At 43.3% G+C, this 17,056-nt stretch overlaps 1 protein-coding gene across 2 annotated transcripts in view; it reads left to right on the top strand.

Moving 5' to 3' along the window:
* The first annotated feature begins 2,892 nt into the window (after positions 1-2,892).
* The window catches only part of PTGER2 (prostaglandin E receptor 2), a 47,781-nt gene continuing 33,617 nt past the window's right edge, over positions 2,893-17,056 (top strand). Inside the window, exons 1-2 of one of the 2 annotated variants that reach the window (XM_066608015.1) lie at positions 2,893-2,985; positions 3,088-4,064. In XM_066608015.1, coding sequence (XP_066464112.1) covers positions 3,255-4,064 — 810 coding nt within the window. In that variant the 5' untranslated portion in view covers positions 2,893-2,985; positions 3,088-3,254. Of the gene's footprint in view, positions 4,065-17,056 lie in introns of both variants that reach the window. The other variant, XM_066608014.1, reaches the window with a different exon arrangement.

The raw sequence follows: 17,056 nt of genomic DNA, 5'->3' as shown, positions 1-17,056 counted from the left end.
AGGGCTCCTTCACACGCGCGTATTTTTCATCAGTATTTTATGAGCTAAAACCAGGAGCGGGTCCAAAATACAGAAGAGATCTCTCCATTACACTTTCTCTCCACTCCTGGTTTTGACTCACAAAATACTGATGAAAAATAAGTCTGTCTGAAGGAGCCCTTAATTTGCACGAACATTAATGCTGCCGATTTTTAGTGCAGATTTCACTCCTTGCAATTCAAAGGGTGATATCAGCAGCAAATCAACAATGTTTCAACACCACAATCCATTGCAGATTTGCCACTGTGAATCCACTGCAGATTATAGTTCAAAGAAATTTTATTGTTATTACAAACGCCATAGAACAATGGTACATCATACATTGTCGTCTACACTCTTTGCAAGAATGATGCAATACAGATCACCATGAAGTAAAGAGCAGCCTAAGGGCCCATTTAGACAGAACGATTATCACTCAAAATTCGCTCAAAAGACATCCTTTGAGCGATAATCGTTGTGTGCATTTACACGGCAAGATGATTGCTCAAAAGTCACTCAAACTGCAGTTTGAGTAAGGCCCCCCTCACACAGGGCGTTTTGTACAGCATTTAACGCTGCCTTTTCAGCCCAGCGCTAAATGCTGTACAAGGCTCCCATTCATTTCAATGGAGCTGCTCACACAGGGCTGAAAACGCAGCGGCTTCCAACGCTGCACTTTGACAGCGATGCATGTTCTATTTTGGGGCGTTTTCAGCCCTACGTCGCCCATTGAAATGAATTGGCAGCGGTTTTAGCACTGCTAAAAACAAGTTGTGTTAAAAGCTCCCTGTCTAGATATTCCAGTGCAGATTAGACTATGTTTTGTTATAGAGCAGTCTATGGAAAAATACCTGGAAAAAAAGCATCACCTAGGCGGCCTGCACACGGGCGGAAATCCCGCGGCGGGATTTCCCGCGGGATTTCCGCCACTGAAAGTTTGCATAGGAGTGCATTACAATACGCACTCCTATGCAGACGGCCGCGGTTTGGCCACGCGAAATCTCGCGCGGCAAACAAACCGCGACATGTCCTATTTTTGTGCGGGGCTCACACTCACCCGGTCGCCGGCTCCGGTCTGCGCATGCGCCGGCTGCGCCGCAGCCGGCACATGAAAGAGCCGGGGCCGCCAGGCGCGGGAGAGTATGCGCTCGTCCCTGCAGGCTCTCGGGTCGGGTCCCGCGGCGAGAATTCTCGCTGACGGATCCGACCCGCTCGTCTGCAGGCAGCCCTAAACAATGTTTTGAGGAGGAAAAAAAAAACAAAAAACATGCTAAAAACAGTAAATGCACAAACACAACAAAAACTGCCACAAAAATGCATTGTTTGTAGTACATTGCCTATTTGATTACCTCTAATAACTAACTAAAAAAAATACACAAACAAGTAGCACAATAAAACGAACACTTTTAGGGTTCATTCACACGAGCATCCAGTAAACTGCATGCTCGTGTGAATGAGTTCTAAAGTGGTCAGTAAAACTGTTTGTAGTACAATGCCTATTTGCTTACAGCTAATAACTAACTGAGAAAAACACACAAACAAGGAGCACAATAAAACAACCACTTTTAGGGCTCATTCACACAAGCATGCTGTAAACCGCAGCATTTTACCATTGTGTGAGCCGGTGTATCTCAGCGTATGGCAGAGATTTTGCACTGCGCATGACAGCTTCTATTTATTTTTCTAAATTTCCCATTTCCCGCTCTTCCGTGTATAAACTCCACAAATACACAATGTAATTGCGTATGTACATCAATTTATATGCACCCATGGAGAATTATAGGGCTCTATTGCACATAATGCATGGTAAAATAGAACATGCTAGGTTTGGGTTTTTTACGAGCGTATTATACACAATGTATATATGCAAGTACGAATGAATCAATGAAACTCAATGTACTTTCATTGACTCCATTCACTGCATATTATGCATGCATATATACACAATGAAATTACGCTGGTGTGAATGAGCCCTTAGGAGTGTGGTAGAGTCAAGCATCTCCTAACCACAGGAGGTCCAGGTACTCGAAGGCGCTAAGACCAACCTGGAATGCACACTTTCTTTCAAAGCCCCCAGAGTAGTATCACAGGCTGCCTTTATATATACACACTTGTTCCCTAGTTCTAATTCACATCACCACATTTCGCATCCAGGAAATGTGGTGATCTGAAATATAACTTGGCATTTATTCTTCATTCCATACGGTAGATGAGGGTAGCATGACCCCAGGAATGATGACCAGTGTATAGGAAAAGCAAAAGGGGGTCTTACAAAAGGTACCCACCACCATCTATGTTTGGATGGGAAAAACTGGGGCTCCCTCTATCAGTTAGGTCCTGCAGCAACGCCTTCTGCTGTCTCTGTAATATGTAGTCTCTTTACTATATACACCCTTGTCAGGGAGGGAGGCGGGTTGATATTCACAGCAACATTTGTATATTTGCTAAGTAATATCCTCTCTTATGAGAACAGACATTACATTAATTATCTTGCAATCATTCTGTTAAATAAAGTGTTAAAAAGTAAAGGTTTTTAAAAAATGAATAAAATTTCAAGTATAATACATTATCCCACTTCAAAACTAACTGCACCCGAACCAGATTCTGAAATCTAAACATAACATCCACAGCAGGCGATTCACTGGATTAGAAAGATTCCACTTCTGCAAGAAGTTTCGGACTAACAATCTAGTTCCACTTGTCAAGCCTCAGTGACAAAGTTTATATTTTATGACCATAAAGTTCATTAACAACTCTCAGCTGTCACCAACTACAGCAATGATCTCTGAGCAGACTTTCCATGGGGCTTGCCCTGCACAACTTGCTGCGGGCAGAGGATGTGGGAGGAGATAGAAGCTGCATGAAATAGTATTTCACTGAGCTGCTGAAACACTCTTTCTAGGTTCTTCACAGAGGAGCAGACGAGATTCCCTGTCTCTGTAAAGATGCTACCAGATCTTCTCTCGGGTACTTGACCATTCTCAGAATATTTGTCCTCAAGAATGGAACCTTGCATGGCTTGTAAACGCATTGGTTAGTCTTATGTTGCTTCCTCTTACTACATTTCAGGGAGGAGTAGAAGTTGTGAGTGATGTCAGAGGCTTCCCACGTTATGCCTTTCCTTCCCCGAGTCACAATCTTCCAAGTGCCGAGGAATCACCATGTGCCTGAAGAGCTGGACCAGTAGTGGCTGAGAACTCAAGGGTTGACTTTGCAGCCCAGGTTCTTTTGGGACCATGACTGATGAAGATAAATTATCTAACTTCACCAACAAATGTGTAAACGCTACAGATTTAGAACCCAAAGAGAGTCCGGCTATCAGTGCCGTGATGTTCTCCGCAGGGGTGTTGGGGAATTTAATAGCACTGGTTTTACTGGAGAGACGCAGAAGAGGCAACAGGGGTAAAATCTCTCTGTTCTTCATCCTCGTGACTGGTCTGGTCATCACTGACTTGTTGGGCACTTGTATGGTCAGCCCTGTAGTGCTGGCATCGTATACAAAAAGACTTACACTTTCTGCTTTGAATCTTTGCAATTATTTTGCTTTTGCCATGACTTTTTTCAGTCTGGCCACTATGATGGTCCTCTTGGCCATGGCTTTGGAGCGTGCAATGGCCATAGGATATCCTTATTTTTATGAAAAGTTCATTAAGAAGCGGTGTGGAATCATCACTTTCCCAATCATCTACTCCTTCTGCATCATATTCTGCCTCTTTCCAGTTATGGGATTCGGAGAATTCAAACAATACTGTCCCGGAACTTGGTGTTTTATAAACATGCAGGGTCAAAAAAGGAATGGATACATGAGCAATGCGTATGCCATGCTTTATGCCACCCTTCTTCTCATTCTCATCATAGCTGTATTGACCTGCAACCTTATTGTCATCATCAATCTTGTCAGGATGCACAAAAGACAGAAAACTCGGAGAGTTGGCTCTCTGATGAACAACAAGCAGGAGAAGATCTCCATGTCGGAAGAAATTGACCATCTCATACTACTATCTATCATGACCATTGCCTTCATTATTTGTTCAGTACCTTTCACGGTAAGATATGCCAAGTTGTTTCATCTAGTCGTAAAAGTATAAAAGAAACATGTAATTTTATAAAAACTGACTTTTTCTTGAGCATGTAGCAGAGTTAAATTTGTTTTGTAACTCTTTGATAACTCATGTTATAACTCATGATAACTCGTACATGATGGAATCGCTTTTTCAGAAGACCTAGTAGAATGTAGAACTGGAGATTATACATTTCTTTCATATTAGTGCAGATATTTGTTAAAAGGTATTAAGATCACTACATTAATATACCCCCCCCCCCCCCCATCTTTCTCACAACAGTTTTCCATTTGTGGTCTTGTACCCTATTCTTAAATTTGCTACAACTTTATCCAGCTAATGACAGCTTAGATCTGGAGAACATCTGTGGAAGAGTTTTCCAAAAAAAAGTAGCAGGTTGTTATTATAAGACGTAACATGTCATTTATTTGGGGATATTTTAGATTTTATGCACTAGATAGATAAATCATTTTTTTGCTGCTTTGTATATCACTACTGCGCTTTATTAGAATGTTCCTATAAATCAATACATCATTTTTGGTCTTTGTACATCCATATATAGCAATTGCGCCAAATGCACTTACATATCTGTGTTCGTTTCTGTGAATATGAAGCACATCCAAACAGAATTGGCTTCGCTACCTGAAACTAAAAGCAAAATCCCAATTTATATAATCATGTCCCACTGTGTATTATGAGGAACCAAATGACACCCCCGGCTCTGCTACATCTAAATACCAGTTCATATTAAGTAATTTGTCCCTGTTACTCCAACTGAATCTCATATACAAGCACTCACTGCACTACTAGTGACAGTCATTGCATCAAAATTGCTATTTGTAATAGCTGCATTGAACTTTGGGATAGTCATTCATGCTATTCTGACCTACCCATAACATCTATAGACTTTTTCAATCTTTTAAAGTTAAAATACAGATATAATCTATATAAAACGTTGAGTCACTGTATACATTCATTATTTATCTTGTACTGATCCCAAGTTACATCCTGGATTACACTTCAGAGCTGCACTCAGTATTCTGCTGGTGGAGTCACGGTGCACATATATTACTTATCCTGTACTGATCCTGAGTTTCAGTAATTACATCCCGTATTTTACTCCAGAGCTGCACTTGTCATTCTGCTGGTGGACTCAGTGGACATACATTCACATTTTGACTGGCAGTTAACAGAAACAGCAAGCTTGCTGTCAGGCTATAGGCAGACCTTTAAAAGCATCGGACTATACAGCATCTGGTGTAAAGGCTATACTTGCTAGAATGCAGAATCACCAGAGAAAGCTGCAGACACTGAACAAGCAAGGAATTCATAGAGATTTGGCTCTGAAGCTTGTATAATTAAAAATGCAACTCTTAAGTCTAATAGAGACCATAGCTCAGGATCAGAACAAGATCTATATGTACACAGTGCCTGCATCAGTAGACTAGTGAGTGCAGCTCTGGAACATGATACAGGATGTAACTCAGGATCAGTACAAGACAAGTAATGTATGTACACAAGGATTCTACCAGCACAATAGGAATTGCAGCTTTGGAGTATATGACAGCCTATAGCTCAGCTCAAGACAAGTTATGTGTGGTGCAGAGCACTGCAGAAATGTAGTCCTAAGTTCTCGCTCACAACCTGAAGGTTGCGAGTTCAATCCCCGCATTGGTTCAGGTAGCAGCGAAGTCCCAGTGGGATACCAGCTGAAAGAATGCTATCAGCGCCGCCCATAGAAAATGCTATCAGCGCCACAGGAAAATCAGCATGCGGCACTGATAAGGCTCATCGCTAAATTCTAGTTTGAGCGATGAACGAATAGTGCATGAACAGTGCATGATGGCAGCGCATTTAGACAGAACGATTATCGCTCAAAAGATGGCTTTTGAGCGAATTTTGAGCGATAATCGTTGTGTCTAAATGAGCCTTAAGTAATCCAATCAGTTGGGCTGTTACACCTTACTACTAGCTTTTGAACTGTGTATTTATCATGGGCAAAGGTGTACATACACTAATCAGCAAAAACTTTAAAACTAATGAAAGGTGACGTGAATAACTGATTATCGTTTGATAATGGTATTTACCAAATATACATATTAGGCAGACTGTGAACAGTCAGTTCTTGAAGTTGATGCACTGGAAGCAGAAAAAAATGGCAAGTATAAGGATCTCATCGACTAACTTGGGGCAAATTGTGATGACTTGGTCAGATCTTCTTAAGGCTTTATTCCCACAGGCGTATATCGGCCGCTGTTTTCACGGCCGGACGAGATATGCTACCATCTGGGGCGTAAAAGCTCATAAACGGGATCTAACGTTTGTGCGCCCGTTCACACGGCATGGGTCCCGGCGCATATACACCGAGGCTGCCATGCTGTTGAGCCTTCCCCTTCCTTCACCCTCACCGGCTCACCTCTTCTCTCCTTCCACCCGGCTGATTCCAATCGGAGCTCCCGACCCCTCCACTTGTCCACAGCCAGCAATAGGAGGAGGCGGGACAGGGCGGCACTTAGTGCCGCCCCCATCCCACCCCTTCCATTGCAATCAGCCGGATGGGAGGAGAGAAGAGGGAGGGAGTTAAGCAGTCACGCTGCTAAACTTTCTCCCACCACCCTTCTCCAGCCGCTGTCATTGGCTCCCATAGGAGCCTAAGCAGCGGCTGACATATTCCGGCCCAAAAGATAGTTCCAGGACTATCTTTTGGGCCCGACGTAAAAACGCCCGGCGCTATATTGACCAGCTGGGTGCTTTTACATCGGGGGAATATGGCTATGTGATATGATGCATTGGAATCCAGTGCACCAGATCACAGTGTATATCGGCCAACCGTGAAAACGGCAGGCAGATATATGCTTGTGGGAAAAAAGAGCCCTAAAGATAAATCTTCTAGGGGAATTCCCAGTATGCAGCTGTTAATAGGGTTTTGAGCACCCAAGGCTCATTGATGCACATAAGGAGTGAAGAATGGCCTGTCAGGTCCAATCCGATCCCATAGAACAGTGGTGGCAAACCTATAGCACCAAGAGCCCTCTCTATTGGCATACCCGCCGGTGGCTGCTGACCACAGCAGGGAATACCGGCCAGCATTCACTCAGGAGCGCTGCTAGCGTCACTGATCCCAGGCGATCACTAACGTCAGTGTGCACCCAGGATTCTCCTCTCCTGATGTCTCCTCCTTGGTTCTGCAAGACCAGAGGGGAGGAGGCACACACTGATGTCCGCAGCTGAGACTATTACTGGTGAGACCACTGTGGGGGGGGGGGGGTCACTATTACTGCTAAGACCACTGGGGGGGAGGGTGAGGTTACTTTTACTGCTCAGACCACTGGGGAGGGGGGGTCACTATTACTGCTGAGACTACTGTGGGGGATGTCACTATTACGGCTGAGACCACTGTGGGGGGGGGGGTCACTATTATTGCTGAAACTACTGTGGGGAGTCACAATTACTGCTGAGACCCCTAAGGAGGGGGTCACTATTACTACAGAGACCACTGTGGGGATCACCATTACTACATAGACCACTGTGGGGAACACTATTTCTATGGAGATCACTGTGGGGAACACTATTACTACTGGGACCGCTGTGGGGAAAGCTATTACTACTCGGGCTACTGTGGGGGGGGGGTCACTATTACTGCTGAGGCTGCTGAGGGGGGTCACTATAGCTACTGGGGCAACTGCGGGGGTCAATATTTCTCTTTCTGCCACATCCAGGTAGTGTTGCCAGTGCTCCTTGAACTTTGAACTTGCAAGCTACACTTTCAAATGTATCTCTAGGAGTATTCACTGCCTTTTCTATGTTTGTGTATCCTTTTCCTTGTTTGTGCAAGGCAATGATCTCACTCTTACATTTTTGGACCACTCTCTAGACTTATGACCCATTTACACGTGACGTATCGTTCAGATTCCAGCACTCCTACAGGAATCTGCATGACAATCGTCTCATGTAAACACATGCGTTATTCAGTAAACAGCAGTCTTCACTTTGAACGACTGTCTGCTTACTATGAATGTAAGCGGTCGGGGGGAAGGGGAGAGAACGCTCCATGGCCCACTTCGCCTCCATTCTGGCAACACTGGGCGATGCCAATGATACTCCCTCCTATGTAACAGCACAGGTGCTAGCATCACTGGCATGAGCTGACAGGCATCATTTGCCCGAAAGCTTATCCCATGTAAAAGGACCATTAACCAGATTTCTAACATGCAAACAAATGTCATAGTGAACAAAGGCTTAGTGAGTCCAAGTATTTGATGTGCTTTATCTCAAGCTTTATCCCAAGCACACCTCATGCTACTAGTGATTACTTGCATTAGGTGTGCTTAAGACCACACCTAATTTGCAAATACGTTGTCTTATGAGTAACTGCAATAGTTACTAAAAGCGGCATTTTGTGATGAAAACACTTGTTATATTAGTTGGGTTCAGCTATCTAAATAGCTTTTTTTTTCATTGAAGTTTGTAAATTTGGCAATTGAACCCAATTTGAAGTGGGGGTTGAATAATTTTGATTGCAACTGTACAATGCCCACACAGGCATCAGAACTGGATTACAGAGCAATGAAATAAGGTGGCCCCATCTGTTGATTCACGTTTTCTTTTACATAATGTGGACAGTAAGGTGTGTGTGCATGTTGCCTACCTGAGGAAGAGATAGCACCAGGATGTGCAGTGAGCTGAAGTTGAGAGAGGGTAAGTCCGAGTGGTTGCACCAATTCTAACTGTGTTACAGTGGTGGCTACTCTGCCTGTAATGGTGACTTGTGCAGCAGGTGGATTGTAATTAAAGGAGATGTCCCGAGGCAGCAAGTGGGTCTATACACTTCTGTATGGCCATAATAATGCACTTTGTAATATACATTGTGCATTAATTATGAGCCATACAGAAGTTATAAAAAGTTTTTTACTTACCTGCTCCGTTGCTAGCGTCCTCGTTCCCATGGAGCCGACTAATTTTTGGCCTCCGATGGCCAAATTAGCCGCGCTTGCGCAGTCCGGGTCTTCAGCAGTCTTCTATGGAGCCGCTCGTGCCAGAGAGCGGCTCCGTGTAGCTCCGCCCCGTCACGTGCCGATTCCAGCCAATCAGGAGGCTGGAATCGGCAGTGGACCGCACAGAAGAGCTGCGGTCCACGAAGGTAGAAGATCCCGGCGGCCATCTTCAGCAGGTGAGTATGAAGACGCCGGACCGCCGGGATTCAGGTAAGCGCTGTGCGGGTGGTTTTTTTAACCCCTGCATCGGGGTTGTCTCGCGCCGAACGGGGGGGGGGTTAAAAAAAAAAAAAAACCGTTTCGGCGCGGGACATCTCCTTTAAGTTCTTAGAAACAACAATTAGTGATTCACGTATTGTCTGATCTGATGCTAATGCCTTTGGATGAGTTAGTTTATGGAAATAAAAGAGACAAGCCCCAAAAGGTTGCAGTAAAACCAAAGGCAAACAGTTTACTGAAAGCTTGCAAATAAATGACAATGTTCACACTCTTCTCCTGTAATCAATAACTTTTCCAACAACATCTTACACAAATCACATGACATGCTTTTGTTTCTTAATTCTCCCCTCTAAAGGAGGATAGGGGCTGCCAGGTTAAGTTATCTGGTGCCCGTACTGGAAGGTTATTTGTGGAGAAATGAGGGAATAATGCAGGCACTCCTGTGGACACACTGACTGTTGAATGCACAGGGTCAAGGTAAACTCACAGTTGAATTGGCTGCTTTTTCTTCCAGATTTCTTCTTGGTCTGCCCTGACTTGAACTCATTTTCATCCCTGTTTGAGAAGGACTCCACTCTCTCTTAGTTCTCCCCTCCAGCTGACTCCACGACTACACATTCTGGCTGGCTGGCCTCCAGGCCAACTTAAGTAGCCTCCATGCTAGACTAGACCAGGCTCCAAAACTCCCAGCAAGCCCAGAAAGAGTCCCCAACCACACCCAAGTTCTGTCTTTTATATCTCCCCAGCAACCAATCCTGTACTAGGGGGAAACCTACTATCCTATCCCAAGACTAACTAGGAATGACTGACAGGTAACAGAGTGGGTTAGGTAGAATACTGTAAAGCCATGCATACGTTAGTTAGAGAGATACCAGACATTAACTCTTGAGGGCCCCAAACAAGTTCAATACACATAATACATGAATGCACATACACACACATAGACACTCCACATAAGGCTGCTAGCGAAATGCTGTGGGTCCCCAACTCTGAGGCACTACAGATGCACTATGAGAAGGAGACAAGACCAAAGAGGCAGTATGAAAGAGTTCAAACTATTGACCTGGCCTCCAAATGCCCCAAATCTCAATCCAATCAAATATCTAATGGAAAATAAAATCCGATCTATGGAGTTTCCATCTTGCAATTTACAAGACTTAAAGCATCTGCAGTTCAAGCCGCCCATAGGTAAGCATGGGGATCTACAACTGAATTAAAGCACGTGGATTTGATTTGCGGACCTTTTGGTCTGGAAAACAAATTGTAGCATGCATCTATTTCAGTGCGGTAACCGCACGGACAGCTTCCATTGAGGTCAATGGAAGCCGCCCGACCCGGGGCTCGTCCACAAATGACTTTTTGGACGGGCCGCTGGTTCCGAGGGAAAAGGAGATTTAAAAAATATATATGTACTGCGCAGTACAGATAATCCGGAAGAAGAGGGGTCCGTGCAAACGCCACCACCTGCGCGCACAGGTACGCAGGGTCTTCCCCCGCAGTCATGGGACGGATTCTGCACACGGAATCCAACCCATCCATGGACAAGAGGCCTCAGAGATCTTGTGGCGTTCACGTCTTGATGTATCAGAGCTGTTCTGGTAGCAGGAGGGCTCTTGCATCTGCTATGGGATGCATAAACAGAGGGGCTACTGCTAGATTAGTTTTTCCCATCCCTATGGGTACCTTGCACTAACAGGCTCTTCTGCCCCAAAGGTGCAGCGTCAAAAGTACAGAAAGGCCAACCTAAGGGTGGGTTGGTTTTTTTTTTACTTTAATTTTGACACAGATTTTTGATGGAAATGAGCCAAAAAAAAAACCCAGAAATAAGTCACTTATTTACCCCAGCTGAGTATTAGCCCTATTGATGACAGTAGGATTAATCCTCGTGCAGATCCGCAGTGCACATTTGGCACATCCTTGGAGAGATCGAAGTGCCAGACTCAGATTTCTGCTGCAGGTTTTTTGAAAAACTAAACCATGGGAGTTATATGTGCGATACTCAAAGAGCTATGTCACATTTGTTTCCAACAGAAGATTGGGGGAGGAAAATGAGCATATGCTGGGTTGCCTTGTCAAGGGATGTCGGGGTGCAGTGGTGGTATGAACCATTACAGAAAGGGGGCTGTATTTTACAACAGGGCTCCCTCTTCTCTATGTACACTCCCTGCTGATGGCCATGTGGTCCAATGCCTAAACGGATAACACACACTTGAAGATCCTTTTGTAAACTCTTCCTAGGATTGTGGCAATCATTGGTTCCCTTCTCCTTTCTTTTCAGGACTCCTTGTCCTTCTTTGATTACCATAACCTAGTCTTGTGATGCTAATCATCTGACAATAGCATCTGCTATGCCGTACATATATGGAGCTATAGCTAACATCCTAACAGCAATCTACAGAAGAATCTTCAAGTGTGTGTTGTCCATTTTGGCTACTATTGGTTATTGTGGTGCCCTTAATGGTTGGACTCAAAGATATCGTGTCATGCCTGTCTACACATGACACTATTGGTGCTACCAATCCTTCCTCGTTCCTACGTGTACTCCAATACACAGCAGTGAGCAAGCTTTCCATCCAATATGACAGAATCCCGAGCGTCCATGTGAAGACCACTACTAAAGCAGATATATAAACAGGAAGTAAGTCATACACAAACTTGTATTCCTGTTATACTAAACAATTTCAGTGAATTCAATGGTTTGAGCCAGCAGGAACCGAAAAGCACGCCTTGTCTGCACCATTTCACGCTACACTGAAAATGACTATAACAAGTTTCCTGCCATTTTGAGTCATCAGAAGACAAGTCCTAACGTATTCTGCATATTATTTCTATTAATGATCTAATCCTAGTATTACCCATCCAGTGATTACGAGGCGTGTGCAATCAGACTCTCATCCAAATTTTCTATATACATTAGAAAAAAAAATTGTCACCTATATTCTGTGAATGAACTACGGAGGGTGTGTAGGTATCCGGGTCTACGACTGGCATAAGTCCTCAGTACTACATTTCTGGCTTGACTTTGGAACAGAGCATACATTGTCTAATCATGTAACATTGTATATACCCGAGATGTGCCACATAAGATCCTCCCTGCTACATCTGTATCTAACACATCTCTTCATACTGAACATTCTGTGCCCGCTAATCTACCTGTATCTCTTGCACCCACTGCTCAGGAAGTAACTAAATTATGCTTATTTTTATGTATAGGAGATAGCAGATAATCTACTTTTGACAGCTGTATTGTAAGGAGACTTTTGAAAGAAAAACCCTAAAATAGCGTACAAAACTAAAATGTACTTGTTCATAAGTATGAAGTAGGGGAAAATGTTCGGCAGTTTCAATAATTCTCAGGCAGTCCATTTACCCAGTGAACAAGATTTTAAAGGGTACATCAACCTCTAAACTACATTTAAGGCCTCCTTCACATGGGCGACAAAGCTGCGCAATTTTGTAGCGTTGCGACAATGCCACAAATCGCATGTATGTGGAGCCCATGCTTTTCTATAGGTTCATTCACACATGCAGTTTTGTAGCATGCAACAACCCGACACGAAAACCTTGAGGGTTCGGCGATTTGCCTGCGACTCATGAGGTTTGGTAGCCCATGTTTCCCTATGAGCCTTCCTCTCTATTGCATTGCATCGCACGAAAACGCAGTTTTCCTGCGGTGCAATGCAACTTTGGCAGTAGCAAATGCTACTGTCAAAGCTATAATCTAAGCCCTAACGGCAGAAAAAAAAATACACATACATTACCTTAGACACGCTGTCAGCCCAGCTGCATTTTCTCCCCAGGTCCTGGCACTGATCTTCTTCTCTTCTGGCCGGTGATTGAAAAATCCCTGCCTCCTGGAAGCGCTGGCTGTGATTGGCTAAGTGTCAGCCAATCACAGCCCGTGCTCGATGAATGGCTGTGATTGAACCAATCACAGCCATTCATCAAGCACAGGCTGTGATTGGCTAAGCATCAGCCAATCACAGCCAGTGCTTCCAGGAGGCGGGGATTTTTCAATCCCCAGCCAGAAGATGAAGCAGAGAAAAAGTTGCAGACCCAAGGAGAAGCTGCGATGGCACTCAGGACAGTGCGGGAGACGTAATGTATACTTTTTTTTTCCTTTTCTTCAGCTACTGATTTTTTTTCGGAGTAGGGCTTGTATTTCCATGAAAATCCTCACATGTGATGCTATAAAGTCACGCGACTTTGTAGCGCTACAAAATTGTGGTATTGCCGCAAGAAGATGTAGCGATATCGCACGGACCAGCAATGCTATATCGCTGCGATTTTCTCGCGGCGATGCCATGTCGCCCGTGTGAAGGAGGCCTAAAAGTATATAAATATATACACACACATAATGTATATAAAAAGTGAAGTCTCTATGTAGGTACATTAATTTTCAAGGCTTTTTTTCTGGCTTTCAAGCCTCTGTTATACATGTTATGCTCCAGAACTGTACTCACAATTCTGTTGGTTGTTATTGGAAACTGTCAAGACGCTTGTTGTCAGATACACCCATAACAACTTAGCTGAGCAGGAGGAGCTGTTAGTTTTTTCCTATATCATATGTGTAAAAATAAAAAAAACAAACTTCTCAGAATGCAAATCACTGGAGCAAGCTCTGTGCAGACACAGAACAAACAGAGAATACTGGGAGATTTCAGCTCTCCTACTAGCAGAATTGTAAATGCAGCTCTGGAGTATACTGCAAGCTGTAACTCAGAATATAGCAGATAGGCAGGGTATAATAATCAAATGATCACGGCTGCAGAAGATGCAATTGTGCCCATAGGGGTACAGGAGTCATCCGCAGATTAGCAGTGGGTCTGTGGAGCCCACTCTTGTCTCAATTGCATAGCCCCGTGCTGAAATGCAATACAGAGTACATGAGCAAAGCAAGCAGCACTGTTCAATTAAAATTTATAATATAGCCAGAAAAATAACAGCACCCATATATTTCAGGTGCACAGTTGTGCAATGACAAAGGATGTGTGAGTGTCTGAAATGTGTACAGTAGATACTGCCATTCAGATGTGTAACTTGAAGCTTCTGGGCCCCAATGCAAAAGCTGTAACAGAGCCCCCAACTATAAAGCTCTATTCATACTACTAGGCTTACCATATGGAGAAGTTAGGCCTTATGGGCCCCCTAAGGCTTCTGGGCCCGGGTGCAACTGCATCCCCTGCATCCTCTAAAGTTACGCCCATGCTGTCATTTTTCTGGATGGTCAGTGGTTTTTCTCCTTTGTACTAATATCACCACCAAATAAAAATAATACCTCCTTTGTGCTGACACACAGGTCACCTTTGTCATAAGCTATTGACTGTTTTTAAAGATTGTCAGCTAGTTTGCACTTCCCCATCCTTTCTGATTGCACTTGGGGCAAGTGCCCCACCTGCCCCCACTAGCTATATCTCTAACGATTCACGAGTCATGTTAATGACTGCTAGATTTGTAGCTATTACCTACTACCATTGGTCTGTAGAGGGACCCATGCAGCTACATGTCTGTCTATGTTTTTAGAAGTACAAACATCATATAGCTTCAGGTGCCCAGCACCACACACCTCTCTTGTCTGCTCACATGCATAGTGCTGCGCTCTAAACACTAGCACAGCAACCACATGTACAATCATGCAAGCAACTTAAGGATTCAGAACCTTCAGGTTTCAGCAGCTGTTTTGCCTGATGGATGCTTGCTGATGCCTGGGCCAGATAGTTGAACAGGAAGACAACTGTTGCAATAGGATATGCTGGGGCCATATGCGTTAGTTCAGGGGGAGTCCAGTTCAGTTTGCCCTGGGGCCCATAGAAGTGTACTTACCCCACTACCAATAAGTCATGCATTTACAATGGGATTCAAATTTTTATCTAGATTAATCCTATATGAACTATTTACATATTCTTATTACATTATTCGACGTCTTTGGATAGTTTAGTAAATAGCTTGGAAATTGTTGCTCTAAAACACAGCAGCTTTGATTGGCGATCCTTTTGCAGAGATGGAATTTCTCATTGTTTTACTTTTTTGGATTAAGTTATGTTTTAAAAATAGATTTACCGCTACTTGCCAACATAAACGGCTCCCAGACTTTTACGTCTGTTATACATCAAGCCCAGGATTTCTGAGGAGAGGACTGCACTGTAAATTTTCATGACTGCTATATTACATACATTGGTACTCAATGCTATAACAGAAGATTCAGCATCTCAAACTCAATTTGTGTAACCTACTTGGGTTTTGGAATAAAGTAACACCCAATGACCTACTTGCTATGTGTTAGAAGATGAGGGAGTCTATGAGGTTGAGTCCCCATTAATTTCCATAATGAATGGACTGTAGTAAGAAACATTTTAAAACCAAATACCATTGACTTTAATATAATTTGTAATGTCTGCCAAAATATTTATTTGTGGTGCCGAAGGAAATTGTCCCTCCAACAATTTATATGACCAAAAGTAGTCATACACCTTAGATAGCTTTCTCGATGAAACTCATTAGGACAAGAGCTATTTCTTCAGAATCCCTTGCATCACATGCATGCTGGGTTTGGCTGAGCCTCTGTCAATGGCTTATATATCTCTTAAGAACAAAAAGATTGGACATGTTGAAATCCAACAAACCCAGCCCTTCTTTCCTCCAACATCTCATCAGGGAGAATTTGGACACCACAATATATATTAGATGGATAGTCAATGTGTTTGGACAACATTCGTCTAAAATGTATGGCCAGCTTAAGAAGTGTCAAAGTCCAACAACCCAATCCACACGATCTTCTCAAGTTTCTCTTTAACTGGTCCGAAAGTCACTGCAGTCTTATATAATATTGATATGTTTGGCACACACATAAGATTCAAAGCATATCAATGGGAATTTTGGAACGGCTCTAGAGCCCTATGTAGGAACTGTGGTTATGATGTAGAAAATGCAATTACTGAGCTCCTAAATTTGTAGGCCTACAACAAATAAAAGGTGAAGCTTCAACCTTACATGTCCAAACACTGCAATCCAATGACCAACTTCCTTCCCTCTCATGGCCCTTAAATGCCTCCTGGAAAAACACTGAATTTTGAATCAGTATGGCCTCACGCTACAGGGTATGTGCAGCTATACAACCAATTTTTTAATTACTCCAAAGCATATTTTAAAAAATCTAGCAACTTTCCAAAAGTCTTGATTAAAAATCTACCGTTTTCTTTATACAATTCTGATGCAGACCTATATCTCTCCATGGTCACATAATAAATCTTGTGTAGTTTGAGCCTGAAGGCATGTGTTGCTCCATCCCCTAGACCTCCTTTTCCTGATATTTTACAGGCAATAGATGAGGGGGCTAAGAATAACATATGACTGCAGGTTCAAATTTCAAGGGAACTTGTTACCACATTCATGCTGCCTAGGTGTCAGCACTCGTTTATCAGATTTAACACCCTTTAAAATAAACTAACTCAGATTATCATCACCTTATCTAATGTTTATATCACCCACACTCATGCAATAGATACATAAGTGTTTTCCTGTCTATAGTGTTCAATTGTAATCGAGTGGTTAACAGTGAGACATAATGTAGGTCATTTAGAGCCATGTATTTGTATCATAGGAGTTGGTACAAAGAAAAGAACCCTAAAAATGTCAGTACAACATCAGAACCCATAGAAATCAAAGACATGGTGGTGTGGTTTGCTGGGTTAATGTCCATTGTACTCCAATAGAACAGTGGTCTCCATCCTCTGGCTCTTCAAGTGCTGTGTGACACCCCAAGGC

The sequence above is a fragment of the Eleutherodactylus coqui genome, chromosome 6 (assembly GCF_035609145.1).
Source record: "Eleutherodactylus coqui strain aEleCoq1 chromosome 6, aEleCoq1.hap1, whole genome shotgun sequence".
NCBI classification, from domain to species: domain Eukaryota; kingdom Metazoa; phylum Chordata; class Amphibia; order Anura; family Eleutherodactylidae; genus Eleutherodactylus; species Eleutherodactylus coqui.
Note: the sequence above shows the minus strand (reverse complement) of the source record. Positions and strands in the feature narration are given on the sequence as shown.